This window comes from Prinia subflava, chromosome 1, assembly GCF_021018805.1.
Source record: "Prinia subflava isolate CZ2003 ecotype Zambia chromosome 1, Cam_Psub_1.2, whole genome shotgun sequence".
In the NCBI taxonomy this organism is placed as follows: Eukaryota; Metazoa; Chordata; class Aves; order Passeriformes; family Cisticolidae; genus Prinia; species Prinia subflava.
The window spans coordinates 20,819,379-20,841,595 of record NC_086247.1 but is presented as its reverse complement, the minus strand read 5'-3'; the positions used below and the strand labels follow the sequence as shown (position 1 = coordinate 20,841,595).

General features: G+C 42.5%; 1 protein-coding gene across 5 annotated transcripts in view; it reads left to right on the top strand.

Moving 5' to 3' along the window:
* The window catches only part of GRHL2 (grainyhead like transcription factor 2), a 67,448-nt gene extending 47,505 nt beyond the window's left edge, over positions 1-19,943 (top strand). For 4 of the 5 annotated variants that reach the window (XM_063389980.1, XM_063390001.1, XM_063389971.1 and 1 more), the window contains exons 12-16: positions 846-877; positions 1,996-2,090; positions 8,863-8,948; positions 14,205-14,269; positions 15,460-19,943. In XM_063389980.1, coding sequence (XP_063246050.1) covers positions 846-877; positions 1,996-2,090; positions 8,863-8,948; positions 14,205-14,269; positions 15,460-15,574 — 393 coding nt within the window. In that variant the 3' untranslated portion in view covers positions 15,575-19,943. The remainder of the gene's footprint in view (positions 1-845; positions 878-1,995; positions 2,091-8,862; positions 8,949-14,204; positions 14,270-15,459) is intronic. The other variant, XM_063389991.1, reaches the window with a different exon arrangement.
* The last annotated feature ends 2,274 nt before the right edge of the window (positions 19,944-22,217 follow it).

Here is a 22,217-nt window from a genome sequence, read left to right as displayed (position 1 = left end):
TTCATTGCACAGGTTCAGAAGTGAAGGCTCTCAGTGAGAGCAGAGTGTGCTCTGGGTGTTGCCAGCACCAGTGCTGGAGACCTGCCTGGGGTGGCCTGTCCTGCCCTGCCCAGCAGGAGCGGCTGCGGTGCCTGCGCCCCGCGCTTGCACCGCAGCTCAGCAGCTGCACGACTGGTGCACGTGTTGGTGCAGACCTGCAGCGTGGGCATATTGTGAGGGGTTTGGCTGACTGTTCTGTAAAGTGTTGGGCAACAGACTGTGATTTTATACCTCCCCTGCTACTGTCAGCTGCATTTGCTGCTGTTGTCAATTCAGTCCCAGTGACTCTGAGCTGTGTGGATTTACACAAAAGTGGACTTGGGCTTCTGCCCACAGCCTGTGCAAAAAATGTTCAACTGTACCGTTGGTAATTGTATTTCCATTAGGCCTGGAGTTTAATCTTGTTCTTTATAGTTTAATTAGATTTTCAGTCAGTATTAAATACATACAAAAGCTTGTGAGTGTTGTGGCTTAAACTGTATTAGGGATAATTTAGGTGAGTAGTGATCTGATTTAGAGTATTGTAAAATAATTGGGAAAATGATATAAACCAGGGAAGAGGGTAATGTCTCTCAAATAAACTTTGATATATTTCCACTAGATGATATTCAACAGCAGTTTCTCTAAGCCACACTTCTTCCAGATGAGAGTTAAAACTAGAACTGTTTGTGTTTTATAGAAGGAAAAGAATTTTAAGCATATGACAAAATGCTAAACACTTGTTGTCTTTTCTCCCTTTTGAAGTTATTCTGTTAAGCAAGTGTCTGAGTTTTGGGAATAATTGATTTTTATTTCCATCCTTCTAGGTTTACTATAATACAGATGACGAGAGAGAAGGGTAAGATATTTATTGTTTCACAAGCTTTGCAGTTAACAGTCTGAACTCATAGAAAGTTGATACAGAATATGAAATCAGATAAAACTGACCCCCTTTGTCACTCTTCCCTCATGTTCTCCCATGTAAATGGTCTGCATTTTATGTCTGTGTTTTAGTACATTCCAAAGTAAAAGAGTCCCAAGGTTCAATACAGGGACAGGACATTTATTTGACACTGAAGTGCCATCTACGTCAGCATAAAGGTTCTCAAATAATTTAAAAACCAGGGATTTACGGATTTTTTATTGAAGTTCTGAACTTCACTGCATTCCTGAAAGCTATTTAGCAGTGCACACACGTATATGCAACAAATACAGGAACTGCAGAGAGAATGGGCCATGGGCCATGTGCCAGAAGTGAAAGGCAGAAAGAGAACAGGGAACCAGGGAAGGAGAAAGGTTGGAAATGGAAGTACCCCCTAGGTGACTTTGGAGGGACTGGAAGAATTGATGAAATTCCCTCTAACAGTTAGAGATGCCATGAAATAAAGGTTTAATATGGATGGCTGAACTTCAGCCTACATTGTGAGCCAGTGCCATACTTTTGTATGTTGCTCGGATCCCCAAGTGAACACCCTCAAGTCTGAGAATCTGGAGTAACATAACTACACTCCCATAAACCTGAAAAAAGTAACCTGTGGTAGGGAGAGGCTGAGCAACTGCAGTCAAAATTTTCTTGAAAATGAGGCCCTTTTTATTTCTTTTTGAAACTAATGTTCTTCATAAGGTTTACAATGGAATTTGAGAAACAAATAGATTTATTGCATCAAGCAATAACCACCCCCTTCCCTCAATATTTAAGCAGTTAAGGGCCTTTGGAGTTTTCAAATTAGTGTGTAACATCGGAACATATTTTCCTGTCACCTGTTCCAGCCAGTCAGTCTCGGCAATTTAAGAGGCCCAGATAGTTCAGATAAGCATCAAAAGCTAAATCCTTGCAGTTTCTGCTTTTGGTGCTACTTGAGTAGCTAGTGAGTATTTTTACCAGAGTACAAAGTGAGTCGTGACTCTTGCTGTTGTCTCCTCTTCTGCTGTGAGCACATTTTTACTGTGACATGGTCCCTGTTTTGTATATTCTAGTAGCAGTGTCCTGGTCAAAAGGATGTTCCGGCCTGTGGAGGAAGAGTTTGGTCCCTCCCCTTTGAAACAAATCAAAGAAGAAGGTCTGAAAAGAGGTAACAGTCAATTCTTAGCAGTTAAAAATTATTCTGTGGGATTCGAACCCTCAAGCTGGCTTGGACAAAGTCAGTTGTAGGATGCTAATATAAATATGGATAGATGGGAGAAGAGATCTTTGCATTTGCCAGTCTATAAGGAGGCATTTTAACAAATGCTAGAAATTACTTAAAAAGAAAAAAAAAGGACTATACTCTCTCAAGAACGGATCAGGACACAAGTGTATAAAAAAAGCTAGAAAGTTTCTTGGTTCTTGGCCAAGCTACAAAGTTCAGAAAAGTTCTAGTAGCAATGGTCTGTGATGGTCTATTTTTAACTTCTGCTCATCTTTTTTGTTCTGTCTGGGATCACAAGCAAATATGCATCATGCATTGGGTCAAATACAGAGACCTTAACAGGCAAGCTCCTGCTGACGGCAGACTTAGATTGTCTGGAATAAAATCTCAGAAATGTCCTACCCTATTAGAAATATAAGACATGGAGAGACATCTTCCAGCAGATGTAACTGACTTGTTTAAGGGTTTGTTTCCCTTAACTGTTTTTACTGCCCAGATGGGTATTATTACAGTTGCATTTCATGTGCTCTCCCAACTCCTGTTTTCCAGTCTGCTACAAGTGAAGCTGAAATTGAATAACATTGAAGCAACAGCTTAGGTTGAGCTGTTAAACTTTGCAGTGGAGGTGGTTTTGTCCACAAAATCTGTTTGTGTACAGTTACTTCCAGTGCAGTGCCATCCGTGATAACTTCCTACACTGTCACAGTTAAGCACCCTGGAGAATATTTGCCTTTCTTTCAGTCTCATTAGTTCTGTCATGTAAGTTTATTGACAAACTTAAGTAACTAAAACTTGCAAGTATTTTGAGGTTCACCCATCAGCTTGTGAGACAACAAAGCAACAAGGTACAGAAGTGAGCTGGGTTTTTCTTGTACCATTTGTAAGGCTCCTTGGAGCTTTACAGAAATGATTTCTCACAAGCCCGCATTTGCAAAGTTTCTGTGTTGGTGTGCTTGAACCAGGGGAAGCATAGAAAATTATAGGATGGAGACTGATATCTTCTTGAAATAAATGTGAACATATGATTCTTTTAATTACATTTTAAATAAATTATGTGAGGTCAGCACGGACCATGGATTTGCATTTGGTTGACTCAAGACCTTGGCAAAATTCACATTATCAGGGCTCTATCAAGCAGAAGATGACAGCCATGAGAGCTACATAAAGAACTGTAATTTCCTATAATTTCACCTGGGTTTCCCAGCTGGAATCCTAGGAAGTTGCTTGCAAGGAGGTATTGATTTGCTTCAGTTATTCCTGTTGTTTGCTGTGGTTAGTTGTTTTGATATCATCCTGGACTTGCAAGCATTTCAAGGGTAAGATTAGAAAGAAAAAAAAAAATCAGCTTGTGGCAAAACTATGTAAAATGATTAAATCCAGGAGAGACACAGCACCAGAGAAGCTGGAGGATGCTCTCTTCCCATCCTCTTCCTGTTCAGTGTTTCTCTCATCTTGGACTATGCTGGCTGGAGGCCAAGGCTTTTGCAGCTTGGCCTTTGCTCTGGTGAACTTCCTGCCATCCAGAACCTTGCATCTGGGATTGTGCTGATGATGTGCAGCTCAGCTGAATCTACCCATTTTTATAACGCTGTCTTTGCCAGAGAACTCACTGGGTATTAAAAGGTTTTGGATTTTTTTTCCACAGCGTTGCCATATTAGAAACTTCTTTTCTCAAGATTTATTTGGTACAGCAGAATCAATAACTCCTAGAGAGCAGGTATAGATGAGGGGCAGGTGTAATGTTTGAGAGAGAGCAGGTCTGATATGTGAAAATATACATTAAAATATACCTTAAAAGCAATGTAATCCCAAGGTCTCTTATTAGCAGAGCAGTGCAGGTAAGTAGCAGCCAGTGAGGTGTCCAAGCCCCACTGAAGAACTGAAGTGAAAGTGTGTGGCCTCACCTCTGCCTACTGGACCTACTAGTAACACTGGTGGAAGTAAAAATATTAAGGGGCAGCCTGCAAGAGAACGGGTCTGAAGGGATTTGCAAGCACAGTTCATATTCTCACTCGGGTAGCTGCCTCTTTTTGAATTATTCTTTCATCTCCTTGACCTCTAAGGGAAGTCCAAGTGCCCAACACAGAAATGTGAAGTATGTTAATCTGTACCAAATGTGCATCACAGCTAGTTACTTGGCTAGACTTGGCTTTTTCCTGTTTTGAGTTCTCAGTAAGTTTTCAAATCACTTTCCCTTTCAGATTTCATAGGGAGTTTCCCATTAATTATAAATCCAGCAGTTGAGATATAGATCAGGTGTATTTCCAGTCCTGTAGTTATCAGCTTCAAGAAAGTAATCTTTTGTCTCTTAGGAAAGTCATGTTAAACTACTCTGAAACATTTTGGATTCCTAACAATCAGGTTTAGAGCCATCCAAGGGAATTTGTGCCTGGGCAATAATAAAAACTCCAAATGTGAGGAAGGAAACCCACATTACAGCTACCAGCCCTTCTTTCTTTGACTAACATGTACCATATCTCCAGCCAGAGACTACTTAACAGACACTGTAGTCATTGTTCATAAAGTGCTAGTCACAGCACTGGTAGTGTCCAGGCTCAGACCTTCCTAATGCCCGAAGTTTTACTGTCTCATTGTGTCCTTAGTTTCATCTTTCCTCATGTATTGTTGTTGTTAACAGTTTTAAAAGCAGTATCTAACATTGTTCTTCTGCATTCACACATAAATCCGGAATTTGTTGGCCTGGCTTCCAAAAGTCTCACTGGTGCAACAACATCCTTTGCCTTGAGCAAAAGCTGTTTGCCTCTCTGCAATTTGATGTGTTGGGGCTGTTTCTTAAGTAACTAAAGACAAATTTATCTTCTCCCATCTTTTGCAATTCTTTTTAACATCTAAAGAATATTAAGGTCTGCAGTGGATTTCAATGCTGACAAGAAGGTTAAGGACTAAGACCAGGGAGTAGATCAGACAAATTTGAATTTATCTTTTAACTTTCAGGCAAAAATAGCTCATTACCTTGTATAAGATTTCCCCCTTGTTCCCCTCCAAATCTTGCAGTGTGTACTCTTAGAGTGAGCCCATCTGGATGCTATGACTGTGGTGTGACAGTAGGATCAGAGGACATGAGTTGTGTTGCATGGGCACAGTCATTCTGCTGAGCACAGGGAGCCTTTGCAGCCCTTTCCCCTCCCCTCTGGCTGTGCCTCCCGCTGCAGCCATCTCTCTGCTGCTCTCCCAGCATGAAGGCTGCATTGTGCACTGAGGCAAGGATCTGGTCTGTTTGAGGAGTAACTCAAAAAAGGGTTGTTTTTTCACTCACGTCTGCTGTTTGAGAGAGTTTGTCATCTGGGAAAATTCATTGAGACAAGCCAGAGTAAGAGGCTGTAAGGGCAGGGATGAGACAGGAGGCTTCCTAAGGCATCACTGTCACCACCAGTCTTTTGTGGAAAAATGTTCTACTAAATCAAAGCCAGGAGTTTCACACCTGTCAGGGTAAAGAAAAACCTAACAACCCCCCTTGTGCTTACTAATCCTGCCTCTGTGTGTGTGTAATGCTACCTGGCACACCAAGCACAGCAGAGGTGTAAAGCTCAGCACTGGGATTGTGTAACGTGCCCAAATTTAACCTTGGACCAAGTGATTTTTTTTCCTCTTTTCACATATATTTGTAATTGTTAAGGCTGGCAGAGCTCCAGATGTTTGTAAAGCCAGGAGTTACAGGACAACCCTCTGGTCACAAGGAAAAGGTTTACTAAATTGTCATGGGTTAGCACTGGCCAGATGTTAGTGCACTCATGAATATATGTTTTTTCTCTAACAACTCTTGTGGGATGTGATCAGGAACAGAGCAGAGCAGGCTTAAACCTTGAAAACAAAAAAACTCACCAAAACTTTATTAATTACATAAGAACAGGGACAGTGATACTTTTAAACACACACAGAGACAGAAATAAAAACTTCTTAGAACATTTCTTCTCTCAGTTTCTACTTCCCCACCCATCACTCTTCACAGACCAACCCTTGGGTTTTAGATCAAACAATCACCACTCAAAAACAAACTAATCTTCAATTCAGCAAGGGAGAGAGGAGTCTCTCTCGCACCACAGACTGTTCCTCAGAAAACACGGGTCCACCCCTTATGTGTTCCCATGTCACCCGTGGCACCGCTCGGAGAGGTCTGCCAGGGTGACTCTCTCTTTTTTTCTTATGTCCAGCGCTCTCACTGCTGTCTACAGGCTGAAAACTGCGTACAGGGCTCTTTTAAGGATACTTGCATGCCAAGCTCTCCCCTTTTTACCCAGGGGCCGGGGTTCCAGGAGCAGGTCTGCCCTGAGGGCAGAGGGCGCCACCTCACCCTCCCCCTCTTTTCTCTGCTCGCTCCACTCTTCTAAGTGCCAGTCACTGTAGCAAAAACAAGGGCAGCTGTATCTACCTAAAAATGCAGTTTATGTTCAAAAGAGACTTAAGTTCAGTCTATGGCTGACATTATGCAAGAGAAGTCTAGCTCAAAAGGCTACTCCTCTCATTCTTCTATCGAGTTCCTTCCAATCATGCTTTATCACTTCAGTCTCAAGCCGCTTCCCTCTCTCTGAAAACTACCAGTCATGAGAATTAATGTCTAAGAAAAGTTTCTTTCTACCAAGCAAGGGTTAACAGTTTCTTCTCGGCAGGGTGCTGCAGGCGGAGGCACTCCCAGGCTCCGCAAACTCCCACGTGGCTGGGCACTTTCTCCCGGAGTTTGGGGGGGAAGAGGGGGGTGAGCACACACAGAAGGCACTTCCACAGTTTTCCACCCCTCCATCCTAGACGGGGCAGCTCAGTTCCAGTTCTGTCCTTTCTCTTCTCCCCCCCCCCGGGGGCTCCGGCTTACCTGAGCCGACCACGTGTTTCCCCTCCCTCACCCAGCTCGTGGCCGGGCAGGGGAAGGAGGCCTGACACGTCTCTCTGCTGAAACCAGGATCTGAAAAGAGGCCGAGCCCCCCAGACTCTTGCTTTTAACTCTTTGTGTCCTCAGAGGCGTGTCCAAACTTCCGAGTGACCAATCTAAGTGCTAGCAGAAAAGCTGATCACTGATTAGACTGCCCACATCCCCCTGGAAAAATTCACCTCCCCCCCAACCACGACATAAATAAATATAAGTGTTAGTGCTGGTAAAATTAGCCCATTGAGTGAGTGCTTGTTCATGCAATTAAACATATCAGGCATGGTAAAATTTTAACTCCTGGTGTGGAATTGGTTTTTTTTTTTACAGTTTGACGTAAAGTTGTTGACAGTTTAAGTTGTGATGCAAAGTTGTCTCAGCTTCTAAGTTGCTTAGAAGGATGTTCTCAGGCCAGGCCCCAAAGAGCTGCCAAAATACAGGTGAAAAGGTTGTGGCTCTGCATCCTGTGGTAGCAGTTTTGTGGTTCATATTTCTGAAATGAAGTTGCAAAAAACCCAGCATTGTCCTGCATGTTTGGTTTGTAGGCCAAGTCAGGGGACTGAATTACCTATGATTTTTTCCAGTCATTTCAAAACCTGGGCAAAGAAGCTACAATTCTGTGCAAATGGGCCCCAGTCCATCCTGCTAGAGTCTTGGCCTGAGAATTAAATTCTACACAATTACTTCTATATTAAAAACACCATCATATTTTTTGGTTCATCTGCACATCATCTATTGAGTTACCTGGTGAAGATATCTCTTGGACCATAAGAATTTGCAGTATCAAAAGATGCCTTTTTCTATCTACCATAAAAAAGAAAAAAGAGAAGTTACCAATGTAATTTGTCATACAGACGTAACGGTGCATGTACTGTCGTGACGTATTTGTACCTCATGTGCAGCAGTGCTATTTGAAAAGGCAGTTTATTTAGGAAACAAAATTAATTGCAGAACATTTTATTTAACATGTTACTTACCAGTCATGTAAGATGATGCCTAAACCTCCTTATTAGTGTCTATGCTTATATGCTTTGTACCTCTGCTTTGCTTTTTCCGTGTTATAGCAAGGTTCCTTCTTTCACCTGTACAAGTGTGAAGAAAACAAAAGCTAGAGAGGGCAGGGCACTGTGCCTGTGGACAGCTAACAGCTAGCAGGGCATCTGAGGGAGGAAAAGGAACAGAAGTGGCATTTGGGTACCTAAGCAGGTGGGCACACTGGTAGATACCTCCCTGCCAGCTGTGCTCTTGAATGTCTCCCCTGTAATGTCTCAAATTACTTTGAACTCATTTTTCCCAGTGTTTATTTTCATACTGGTCAGGCCATTTGCAGTCATCTGCATGGTAATGTCAGAGACAACTATTTCTTTACCTTTTCTTTGATTTTGCTCTCAAAAGCACAGCTAAAGGCAACCCAGACTTGCCTTTTTTGAATGTCCTTTCGCAGCCTTTTAGATGAAGCCTGGAGAGGTACAAGCCAAGACAGAGGTTTAATAAGACCTAGCTTGTGTGTTTTGTCCTATAACCAAGGGACAAGATCCCTTTTTAGCTTCTTTCTGTAAATGGAGATCTAGATTCTGGAAGACAGAGATTCTTCACATTAGATTAAATTTGCTGAATTTTCAATACTGTTTTCAATGCAACTATGATATGTTTTCTGTGTCTAGATCACTGATGATATTAAAGGTTCATCTTTTTAAGTGCAAACCATATTCAGTGCTTCATTTTATCTGTCATGAATTAATATTTGCTTTTCTATTCAGTGCGGGACATTTTGTCTATGCAATTGACTGAACCTGCTCCAAGTCTGATTTTTTTTTTTTTTTTTTTGTATTTCAGTGCTTTTGTATGTGAGGAAGGAGACAGATGAGGTGTTTGATGCTTTGATGCTGAAATCACCCACCGTAAAGGGGCTAATGGAAGCTGTAAGTATCTGATGTCCTCGCATTGTTTGCCTTTCTTGGCAAGAAAATCTTGAGGCTTTCCATGTGTTATTGAGATAAACCATAATATAAAGAGGAAGGTATTCTCAAGTGCATTGAAAGCATTTCTTAAAGGTTTTCTGAAGCACAGCTCTGAAATGCTGGCATTTTCCTAATTCAGTGTTGTCAGCAGGTTACTGGGTTAGACAGCATCTGTTTAAGAGAAAAGAAGAGCTGATTATTGGAGAGCTGAGCTTTGAGGAGTAGCAGTAGTTAACCAGTGTCAGAGAAGGGGAGAGGTGCAAGCTTCATTTTCTGATATGCTTCTTTCTGAACTGATGGTTCAGAGCCTGTTGAATGTTTTCCCGGAATGCTTATCAGAACATTCCCAGCCTGGTTTCCAAGAAGAGCCCCCGGGATGCACCGTTTCTGTGGGAATTTCATATCGCCTTTGTGCAATTGCTGTTCAGCATGTAAGAGGCAGGTGCTGAGCCAGTGCAGACTTGTCATTCATATGTTGTCTCAAATTCCTTCTCTAGCCCTCATTTACAGCATGACCTACCTACCAGTTGCCTCTTTGCTGCTTCTTTGACTTGAGTTTTTGCTAGTTACCCATTAGCTGTCATCATAAGAGTCGCTGTTTCCATGTTTAATCCTGTTTATATGAACTGATGGCTCGTGAAAATTGGTAAGGGAAGAGTTAAGAAATAATCACGTGTTTCACTGCTTCAGCTGGGGAATGTGAGATTGATGTGTGGGATGCTGAGTTGATTTCCAGCCTTGTTTATATGTAGAGAAGAAGACAGAAATGGATGAAAGTGCCCCTAGAGAACTCAGCCAAGTGCTAGAAGTGTGTGTATTTATACTCTCTTAAAACTGTCACAGTATCTTGCTGCATGTACTGAACACTTTTAATGCAGTAAAGATTAAGTTATTTGGTCAATATTTGGCCAGTAGCAGATGGCAGAAAAAGATTTGTGGGTTAGGGAAGTTGCTTAAAGCACCTGTTTAGATGAGGGTATCTCTGAGGAGAGTCAGGGGCATGCTAAGGATGTCCTAAGTGTGCTTCTGCCAATGCTCTGTGTTAGCTGTGACTGCAGCTCAGCTGTCAGGCAGAGCACAGGGATAACAAAAGCCAGGCTTTGCTTGAGGAGGCAGCAGTCTGATTCATGGTAAGCTGCAACACGATTTCATCTTGTCTTTGTATGGAAGTTAAAAGTATGTTATTATCCTTCTATAACTGTTCAGGCTAGCATGAATATTTTATCTCCAGTAGTCTGTGCCTCTCCATGCCTGTTCTCCAGCCACCATGTAACAAAAACAAAGCTGGTACAGAAGCAGGAAAGGTTTCTGCATACCTCAGTCAGCGCAGCTGCTGACTCACTGGCATGTTTTCGGCACCAGAGAAATCTAATCTATTGTAAAATGTCCCAGTTCACTGGAAGGAACACATTCAGAAAATTTTAATTCTCTTTGATAGACTATTGTGGATAAAACAGTGCCAGAAAGCTGTCAAAGTGCATATTTTTAAATATCCTCTCTACAGTCATTGCAGCAAATCATGTAGTTTTGTAATTGTGCATATCCTAAATGCTCCATTCTAGTCTCAGTATTAAGAATTTAGGAACTGAGCCTCTCAGTATTACAGAGCCCCAGATCTGAAAGAGAGCTCCAGTGATCCTCAGTCATACTCTCCTTCTCTGTTTATGGATTTTACTTCTTTTTGTTAGTCAGTATTCCTGATCTTTGACTTTTTCCTAACTTTCTGATATTAGTGATATGGTTTTCTCAGATCCTATGTTCATTTTATACTCACATATACTCCCTTTCCAAATTAACAATTAGATTCCTTCTCAGATACTTTTCTTTTGGCAAATATCTAGAGGTCTTGGGTTTCAGAAATGCAGCATGACTCAGGAAGCAATGCAGATATTTGCTTTTCACTAATCATCTTGATCAACAGAAAACAGCAAAACATCACATACATGTGGTGACTGACCAAGTCTGCATCCTGCTTTCAAAGTCAGGATAACTGTGGTTCTCAGTAGGTACCTTGGTTTTACATTGTGCAAAATGACATATTTACTCAAATTGCAGAAGGCAGTTCAAATTGGAAAATTCAAGCATCTCCCAAAGTCTTTCAATAATTAAAAGCTAACAGCTTAGTTTAATAGAGCAAGCTTAGACTATTAGATACTATTTATGTGATCTTCCAGCTGGTGTAGGGCAACAGACTAGATCATTTCATAGAAATAATCTGGCAAAGGTGTTTTCCTACATGCCTTGTCCTGCCCAGATATGTCCTTTCTGGCTTCCTGACTCCAGCAGAGAGCATTTCTGGTGGCTTGTGCAATCAGACAAACTTGCCACGCCAGGGGACTGCAGCCCAAAGGAACACTCAGACAGCTATTTCAGTGCCACTCAGAAGGCTGTCTCACTGCTTTGGGCATCCTAACAGAAAGAAATCTCTGCTCAGAAGATTGACAAATGGACAATGGAGATGACAAGGAAAAATATTCCTCCAAATCAAGATCCCTTTTTAAAATTTGATGTAGCCTGCTTGGGTTCAGGTGAGGAATCCTATCATTTTGTATGGAAGCTGGCAGTAAGTGGTGGTCCCTCTGCGCTGGCAGCCCGAGAAGAGGGTGTTAAGTGAGATGCTGGAGCAGATGCTCACTCTCTGCTTTCTTCAGTTCTGCGGCAGGACTTAGCACATTTGTACTGGAGACTGTGAGGGGGAGGCTCTCCCATACCCCTACTTTAAGCCTTGCTTCCACAGCCTGCTGTTTGGTATAATTGATTGAATCCCAGGGGTTCCTGAGAAATGTGCTTATTCAGTTAGCTGGAAATCTTTTGCAAAGCTCACTAATCCCTGCATGTTATATAAATCCTACACCTGTCACAGGCAGTGTGACAGGCAAGGCTTTCTCAGCCCAACCTCCCATAGTTTCTGTAGGAAGTGATGTTCCAGAGTCCCAAACAGCTTTGAGCAACATTTGGAATGCATGAGTGTTAGGTATGCCAAATATCCTAGGGAAGATTTATGCTGGAATGTGCAGAATGCTGTATATTAGCTGCTATTTAAGCCTCCTTGGCAAGAAATGTTTTGCTCAGCTTGTTTATTTGCATGGAGTCAGTGAAAAGTGTCTTCAAGTGCTGATCTTTACAGTATCACTAGGCTTCAGAGTTAACAACCCAGAGAGGAAGATCGTTTCCTCATGCTCACACAGTTGTGACACTTGCTGCAGTTTCGGGTTGCCAGTTTTTCTCCAATGTCTGTTAAAAAGGATTTTTCAACTGTCTGATGAAATGAAGCCATTTTTATTATTGCTTTACATGAAAACTTAAATTTAGGGGTACAACAGAAGCACAGATACAAAAGTTCAGCACCAGATTGTTTATGTGATGTCATTCTGTTCATGATAAACAAAGCCAGAGGATAATAAAGAGTAAAAGAACAGTGAAACATGCTGGTGCAAGTGAAACTGAAGTAGCAAATACCACCCAGGTTCAGTTTGTATTTTGTTCTCTGCTAGGTGGAAAACTTAGGGAGTGGATGGGTCTGTTGTACCTCAGCAGTTACTCCCCTTTCTGTTAGCCCTTGATACATGCTAAAAGTCAGAGGATACTGTTTTCAGTGTAAGAGGAGGTTCATTGGTTCTTCAGAATCTTGAAGTTATGCTATAGAATGCCTGTCAAGCTGATACCCTTGTGCATTATTAGGGATAGTTTTTAAATAACATTGCATCTGGGCTAAGATGACAATTTTCCTATTATCAGTGATATAAACAAGTATAGGCTAATTAAATCTCTCTTTCAGAGAATCTTTGCTGTCTGGATGGGAGCCATGCTTGGTGTTCAACCTGTGGCTCTTTGAATCTGTCCTCGGTGCTGAGTTTATCCATTCCATTTTCTCTTTTGTGATAATTGCTTTAATGTACTTCCCTAAAATACCTTTTCTCAACAGAACTCTGAATGCAAACACAAAGAAAGGATTTTATGGTGACTGATGTTTGCCAGTCTTTAAATGGATTTTTAATGATGCATTTCAGTCCTCTAATGCAGAAGATAAGTAGTCAGCTATTTAGCTGCAACTTTATTTCACCTGGGAAGAGCTGGAAACTTACTTTGCTTGGCAGTAGAGCACCACAGAACATTAATCACTGGGGAAAAATAAGTCATTTTTCTGTAATTATTTTGCCTTTTGGGACAATCCTAAAGTGTGAACTGTGAGATCTGTTCCCTTAAAGAAGAATAATAGTTTGGAAAGCAAACCTGGCACAGATGAAGGGCCCAGAGACACCATCTCCATAAGCACACCACAGACTCACTGCAGAATAGACATCCAAAAATTTACTAGTACATTGCTGCAAAGCAATACCAAAGCATCCCAGTCAAGTACTTGTTGGCATGGGTCATTTGTCAGATAAGTAGTTCTTTCTTCCAAAGATTTACTGTATTTTCTGCTTTGTTATTTTAGTTGCTTTAGTAAGAAGTTTATTTTATAAGTCCTTTACTGTGATAACACACTTCTCTGTGACATCTCATCTTATCTATACACTCAGATGATGTTTTGTGAGCCAAATAGTGTTTTCTTTTTGCTACTGTAGTAATTAGACTGAGTCACCTTCCCAACAACACAGAAGCTTCTTAGTGCTGTGTGTTTGATGTTGGTAGCCTCCCACAATAAAAGCTACCTTGAAGATACTTTGCAGACCAAAGTATCACCATGGAGAGTCCTGTTAGCTTAACTAACCTTGCAATGTCTTTGAGAAATAGAAATGTGTATGTTTTTGTTGTTCCATCAGTCCATCAGCTCCTGTTGTGTTGCCATGTGTCTGCTTTCTGCCTGGCAGGAGAAGCCTTTGCTTCCATGAGCCCAAAAAATCAGATTAAGAAACAACAGAAAGATCAGATTGAAATTCCCTGGTAAAATCTGAAGCTGGGAAGAGCACTGACTCCTTGAGCAGAGCGCTAGGAGATGCTGGGGCAGTTCTGATGACTCACACCCTGTAAAAACTGTAGTATCCCAGTTTCTGGATGGAGACAATTGTGAGTTTTGATTAAGCTGTTCAGGATTATTGCTCCCCAAGTAATCTTTAAAAGAAAGCATGATATGGTTGTGACAGACTTTCCTGAATAGCTATCCTGTCAAAGTTTGCATAGATTTTGTTTTAATGTCTTATGTAAGGTAAGAGGTGATAATTTTATATTTCTCATTCATCTTTAGTGATATTTCTTTTATTTTTATTATTTCAGATCTCTGAGAAATATGGGCTGCCAGTTGAAAAGATTGCGAAACTTTATAAGAAGAGCAAAAAGGGGTAAGTTAGTTACCTAACTACGGATTTATTGCAGGATCTTTTAGAAGTACTCAGAGGTCCCAATTATACTTGGGGCCTCGTGATGCTGGGCAGTACAAACTCTTTCAGGAGACATACCCATGTGCTGAAATCTTCATGTCTGTGGAGACAGTATGGGATGGCAGAAGAGGAAACATGGATCTCCAATGTGTGTCTGACTGTTCGTAAGCTTACTGTGAAGAAAGAGTATGTGGATAAAGTCTGTTTTGCAGACAATATGCTTAATAACATTGTGGAGGGCCAGCATGAGAGGTGCTGCCTTTGCTGTGAATGCAGTGTGGAGTTTCCCTGCAGTGTTAGGAAGAACTAGGCCACTGTCTTACTCTAAAAGACAGGCAGGCAATGTTTGCTGCAGGGGTTTCAGCTGAATGAATTTAGACATGAACATCACAGCTGGACTTTTAGAATAGCTATGCTTCTGCTCCTTGCCATGAAACGAAATCTGTTAACTTTTTTTTTAATTCTATTTAACCATGATATTGTAGCGATATAATTTTAAACAAATCATTTATTTTCAGCTGTAACTCTGTCTTAAGGCATTGTTGTGTCTGGGGATTTCTTTAGCTTGTGAGAAGACAGTTTAAACTTCTCATATGTTGCTTCTTTCTAAGTGACAGAAGGAACACTTGGAGGTAAAGAGTGAGGAAAACACTCGTATACGCTTCTAGTAGTCATTGTTGATAGTCCCACGTGCAAGCTGAGTTCTAAGTCTGTGAGCTGTGTGCAAAGTACAAATTATACTGCTCCCCTGTGTTAGCAGCTCACACCACAGAGGTGCAGCAGCTCACATGGCGTGCCCGAGGAGTAGCACAGACATGTCCCTGTGGGAGCCAATGTCAGGCATGGGAAGCAGCAGCTACCTGGATCTGCCAGGGATCTGAAGTGCAACTCATCTGCAGATAGCCTAAGTGTGTTAACATCCCAGCACTGGTGTGTCTCTTAACTACTCTGGCAAGGAGCAACCTCTAATCCAAAGACTATAAGGGACTGTGGGGTGGATCTTGATAATAACTCCCACTAATGACCCTGTATTGGCATGTGCTGGATTCTGGTTTTGTGTTGTAGAGAAGCAAGTACATGTGGTAGAGCGTATAGCTTTCCCTTTCAGTGTCCTGGTACATAAAAACATTGATTTCTGCCTTTGTCACCAGTATCCTGGTAAACATGGATGACAACATTATTGAGCACTACTCCAACGAGGACACATTCATCCTGAACATGGAGAGCGTGGTTGAAGGCTTCAAGATCACGCTGACAGAGATCTAGCCTCAGGCAGAGCCTTCTTGTAAGGAACCACAGCATTTCATCCTTCTTGGAAAGCAGATTCCCCATGAACCTGACCGACACTGATCAGAGAAACTGTTACAAGACTGCATTGAAAATACTGTCCATTCTGCACGTGTGCAGCCACTGCATATAGACTTGGGTTTGTCAAGCACGAGGCCACTCACGTTAACCTGGTCCCTTATTTATTGTTCCCCATTCTCTAATGTACAAGCAGTTACCAGCCCCCAGATTTGTAACCAGATGACCCATTGCAAATGTGAAATGCAGCATTTTAATCCATGCTTCAGTGTGGATAAGCTCATTCTAAAACACGTTCAGTAACTATGCTGGTCTAATTTCAGAAATCTGGTATAAATCACTGTGCCAGTAGTTGTCTCTGTCATTGCTAAAAGTGTGTTGCAGTGCTGAAGATGGGCAAAGTGGCTGACAGTTCACTTGCTCAGACTGATCCATATCTCTCTCTACTGTATAGTCTTGCCAAATACCTCTGGTAGTTCTCAGCACGTAGCAATGAGGACTTGTAAGTAAGGCATTCAGCTACAAATGTCACTTGTAAGTAAATGGTAAAGAAACCATTTTAACCTTGTATATAATGTTTATAATATGCAATAATATATTTTAACTACTGTATGTGGGCATGTTTACTGCCACTATGTTTTTGTATGTATTTGGTTTAGGGTTTTAATAGAATCTTTTCTAGAGGATTAAATTGCTGCAATCTGTTAAGGAGTGTGTGCTGAGAAGCTGATCACTGAATCTGTACTCATCTGCTCCATCCTTGCTCACACAGTTGTATACTGAAATATTAGAGCAGACTCTGCCACTGGGTCTTCTTGCATGCTCTGGCACAGCAGGGCCCACCTTAGGTGCCCAAGTCCCAGCTGTAGATACCTGAGTCTCCCATCCAGCCGTACCAAAATCCAAGAGACACCACGTGTCTCCTGCCTGGTGTGCCTGGAGGTACAGAAGGGACTTCTTCCTGGTCATCTTCCTTGATGAAGCAGAGGCTCCCAAAGTGGCCTTTTCTCAAACCGCTGGTGGGAAAGTTCTTTCTGCAGCAGCCTGTGCATCAAAGCATTCCTCTAGACCATAAGAAACAGGACTTCAAACTCTTCCTTTTGAGTGTATTTGCTCTTGTATTTCCATTGAATGATCCTGTTGTGATTCCTAGGACACTCGTATAAGCCTGGGCTTGATGTGAATATTTTATCAAAACTGGAACAATTGTGCCAGTGGAGACTGAGTATCCCACAACTGAGGTGTGGAGATTGGTCTCTCTCTCAAGGGCTGCATCTGAACCCAAGCTGAACTACATGGTTATTCCATCAAATTTCATGCCTGTCTTACGAATTCTGTGAAGAGATAAAGTTGTATAGGCTCAAATCATACCTGGAAAGTAGTTCAAGGCCTGAATGTCCCTATGACATCCAAACGCAGCATCTCTTTCTCTCCATTCCAGCTCCTCTGGCTGTTGTAAAGAGCTCCTCACTCAGCATATAACTCCATGATTTTCAGTTGCATTTTATTCTCAATGCACTCTACATGGATCCTTTGTGACAGACAGAATTGTGGGTCCTTTCCTACATGCAGCCTTTAGAGTTTATTCTTTTTCTGGTAAAATCTTTTCTCCTTTGGTCACACAACCTTTATTATTTAGTGGTTAATGGCAGAAAGAAGCACTGCCTAGTTTAACAGGCAGTGTTAAACTCATGTAGTTTAACATGTTTTGAGCTGTGTGGAGCTATTTATATTCAAACAAAGTTTTGAGATGACCGACCAGTCGTTTTTGGCCATATCTGCATTAATTGTCCTGTAAGTTCTCGCACACTTTCTTAACTTCATTAGAAGTAACATCCCATTAAATTCTTTTCCTTGTATAGAAATGTTAGGTACATGTCAAGGTTTCTGTGGGACCAGAAACTTTAAAAGGTTCAGGCTGGCAGCATCAGCGCCAACATACCCAGAATCCACATATGCCTGTAAAGCAAAGTGTGTGTTCTGTCTTTCTCCTGCCCTTTTCTTTTGTCATGCACTCCTTCCCCTTCTGGATACAGAGTTCTGTTGTAATTTCCTTAACTTTATGTGAAAATGCACTCCAGCAAAGATGCCCTTGCTACCCAGCTCGAGAGCAAACAGTCTGGGAATATAGGAGATTTATGATGGTTCAGTTTGTTTCTATTTGGCTCAGACTGAGATAAAAAGTCTATGCTGACTTATCCCAGGTATTTTTTTTTTCATAAATAAAAAAAGAGGACAGTTTGGACAGGAGGCATTAGGAACTAGGACCAGCACACAGGACTGGTGAGCAGTACTGTTAGTTCTTGTATTTCTCTGTTGGTGTTTGAAATCCTCAGAATATCATCTGGGCTCTCTCAGCTGGTCAATATGTCTGGGCAGAAGCTGCAGGTGAAGCCAAGGAGTAAATGCGTGCAGGAGTTGAGCCCTGGTTCTGCCCCCAACAAGCCTGCTGTCCAAGGGAATACCTGTGGCACCTAGGGCTGGCCTGGGTTAGAATGTGTGCATTAAGAAAGAATAGTGAGAATTTAGGGATCACAGAGAAGGACAGGCTGTCCTGGCAGCACCAGCACTCAGGTTAATAGGATGGTTTTGTTGTACATTTGAGTCGAGATGAGCTGAGATCTCTTGAGTGCTGCAGCATCCTGTGATGAGGAGCAGTGAGGGATCAGTGAGAAGTGCAATGCTCCAGTAATGCTGGAGCTTAAGGAGATATCTTTCCTTTGTCATTTTAGGGGCTTTCAGTCAGCCACTGTCCAGAAAAGGAAAGTTGCTTCCAAGGTTAACTGAAAGCTATTCTAAATACATCTCAAAGTGTGCAAATTTCTGATAGTAGAAATTTGATACGCCTGCCTTTGGTTCCTTACAGTCTCAATGAAGTTATCAGGAATGTGACTAGATTGGTGGTAAAACAATTTTAAAACAACAACTAGAGCTATGTAAGGATGATTGCCATTAACTTTATCTGCCAGGGTCTGAGGGCTTTGTTTCTCTGCTCCAGATGCAGATGCATCACAAGCACTAAGGCTGAGTATCCACACTGCACCCCTTCAGTTGTAGTGTTAGCATCAGCTGCTGGAGGAGCACTGAACCTTGCAGGCTGGTTGTGGCAAGCTCTCAAGGTTCACTTTGTTGGTCCAAATCAGCTTATCAGAGTGGTGGGAAAGGGGCAAGAGTGCTATGAGTAATGCAAACTTCTGAAGCAGTGGCTACCTTGTGCCCTGCTTGACTCAGATATCCTGAAGAGTACACAGTGCTTACATGTATATTGTTTAAAATATGCATGTTGCTTTTATTTGATTAAAAAATATTGATTAATGCTGGATCTTCCAAATATTATGAGTTAAATGGAAGTAAGATTTGGCTACTGTTCAGCAAAGGACAGGAATATCTGCCTTGCCGCCTTTTGTCTCTGTGGAACTGTGGTGGTTGTTTATTTAAAGGAACAAAATTCTCATTTCCTTTTCTTCTTGAAGACAGCTGTCTTGAATCTTAACTAGTGCAGCCTGAGGAGTGGCTTGCTGCTCAGTGCATTTTCCCTATGAAGAGTTACAGCAGTGCAGTGTCTGTAGATGTTGTGTTTTGAAAGACTCTAGACAGAGGTGTACAAAAGGAGAACAGTCTTCTAATTTTGGTTCCTGCTGCAGATTTGGTACTTTGTCCGTCCATTTGATGTTTTATTATGAAATCCCATTCAAATTCTCAAACCCTAGTTCTTTCTCACAGTCAGGTGCTGATAGTCTGAAAATAAAGTGCATTCTTTGAGTGAAGCTTTGTGCAGCTATGATAATCCCATCAAGACATTTTGGAGGATTTCTGTCACTAAGTGTAAACTACAAAGAAAAGAATGGTTTTTTTCCTGTGTCCTCTCTCACAAAGTTTTTGGCCAATGGAATTAAGAGATCAAATGTCTTTATTTTTATTTTTCTTTTTCATTCTAGGAATTGTTTAAATGTAAATTAAACAATTAGTAAAATCTAAACTCTCGAGCTGTCAGAGATGCTGTATATTGATTGAAGTGGAACTGGAAAGGAGTATTTTATGACTTATAAAATGTAAAGCTTATTAAATGTTCATATGCTCTTCCATTTCTTATTAATTGAGACAAGATACAAACAAGAATGTTTGTGCCAAAGATTGTGACAAGCCGTCTTTCTGGCAAACAAGGAAACATAATGTATAAATAGTGCGCTTTTATATTAAGAATATAGCTCATATAACTTAATAGTGTTGCAACTGGGAGAGGGGTTTGATAAGCTGTAAATACAGTTATTTTATTTTTTGTACATTTTTAAGAAGGAAAAAAATAAATATTCCTGTGTATGAGATAATATTTCTGTTGCTGTGGTGTGTATTACTACATCTCTCCAGGAGAGAGAGTATCAGTATGGACCAGTACCTGAAGTTGGGGTGCTGAGAGGATGGAGTCAGGCTCTTCTAAATGGTGCCCAGTGACAGGACCAGGGGCATGTGGACACACACTAAAACACAGGAGGTTCCCTCTGGAATCAGGCAATGCTTTTCACTGCGTCACTAAGCACCGGAGTAGCTTGCCCAGAGAACTTGTGGAGTCTCTATGCCTGTAGATATTTAAAAGCTGCCTTGACATGGACCTGGACAACCAACTCTCATTTGCCCTACTTGAGCCAAGGGGATTGGACCAGATGAACTACAGAAATCCCTTCCAACCCCAACTATTCTGTGATTCTGTGACTTGTTGGAGTGTCCTGGGAAGCTGGCTGGAAGCACTGACACTAACATCTTTGTGACTCCTGGGCATCTGAGTTGAGATCCTTACCCACATCTACTCCAAAAGCACTGAAGCATACCTGGCCACACATCTTACAGTAAAACATTTTCACCAAACATTTTATTCTCCACCAGTTGAGTTTGGCTTTTCAAGCAAGATCCAGGAGGTAAGAACATCTTAGTAGGTGGGAAATTGCTTGGGAAAGCATTTGCCTCAGCAAAGGTGATTCCCCAAGAAGTGTCAGGGCAGCCCTGTCTTACAGTGGGGTGGAGGAGTTCAGTGCTCTGGATGAGCAGTGCAGGGTGAGCCAGGATCAGCTCCCATGGAGCTCTTTAAGGTAATCACATTGCCTGGGCACTGCCTGTGATAGATGTTTAATGATGTTTTATAGGAAGTAGTTTTACCGAGTGGCTTAAATGCAAACGCGTTAAAGCCGCATGGTTGGCAGTGCGCCATCTGCGGGGCTGCGGAGCGGTGAGGAGAGGTGTGTTGAGAGGTGTGCCGGCTGATGGGAACACTGCAGCCACAACCCGAGGCTTGCACTGTCTGGCACGGCTGAGCCAGGCTTCAGCAAGGTGACTCCTTGATTAAAGGCCGTTGAGAAGAACTGACCTCCTCTTCAGAGCAGGGAGCAGAACTCCACCTCTAGCTCCTGACTGAAACATTAGGGCACTCACTGGACTAGCAAAGCTCTGGTTTTCGGCACCTTCCCTAATCTCTTGGCTCAGTTTGTGCTGCAGAGAACAGTGATAGATTCTGGAGCACGCTGCTTCCCAGCTGGGCCATGAGCCGCAGGATCACAGGTCCCCTCCTCCCTGAGGTGGTGGGAGGGCCACTCCAGGACTGTGGGAGTGCAACGTGTGCTCCAGTGCTGGGGGCGGACGCCTGTGCATAGCGAGATGCAGGGACAGCAAGGGTGGTAAGTGCAGCATTTTAGCACCCCTGTACAAATGAACACCTCCTTACACCCAGTCTTTTGATGCTAAATCGTATGATGGCCCTAAGGGGAGGGTGAGGAGAAGTACATCACAAGGAGTCTGGCACACTGGAAGCTTTACACTGGAAGTGTAATAATGTCTGTTTGCACTGAGCACCGGAGATACCTGAATACTGTAACTGACGCTCCATTCAGGCTCCAGCCTGTCTCTAGCTCATATTAATGTGCAGTTCCACAAATAGACCTTTTTTTAAACTCAAAGGGAAGTAGGCACTGGTTTCTGTTACCTTCCAGTAGGCTTTAAACTACTTTTTGCATTCAGCTAATCCCAGCTCCAAATTTAACCTAGGTAAAAATTTGAGGAGCTTCAGGAGCATGTACAGAGTCTGTCTGAGGTTGGCAGGAGTCCCTGCTGTGACTCTGCCACCTCACCAGCCACATCTCAGAGTGACTAACCACAGCTACCACGATGCCAGCCTATGCTCCCTTTGCACATCCTGCTCCCTTGACGGTGTGACAGTCATCAGGGGGTACAAAAGTCCCCTAAACCGGGAGAGGGATTTATCTGTAGCCGGGAAAGTTGCTGTCAGTCAGCTAAGCTGCTCTTTCCAGCTTCAGAGGACCAGGGCTCTCAGCCTTGTGCTGTCCTCCTTTTGCTTTTATAACCCCCTCCATGATCTCCTACTCCTTGCCCAGCTGCTGGCTTTAGCTGCTGGAGAAGAATCTGTGTCAGCAGTGCAGCGCCCAGCCGGCTGCAGTGAGCCAGCCCAGCGCCTGTGCACAGCTCAAGCCCTGGCTGAGCTTTCCAAATCGCCTTTCAGGGCTGCTGACTGTGTGCCCACAGCGGTGAGTGGGGCAGGAGCTGTGGGGGCAGCAGGAAAAGGCTTCCCTGGGGTTTTCTGCCCGGGCCATGGGGCTGT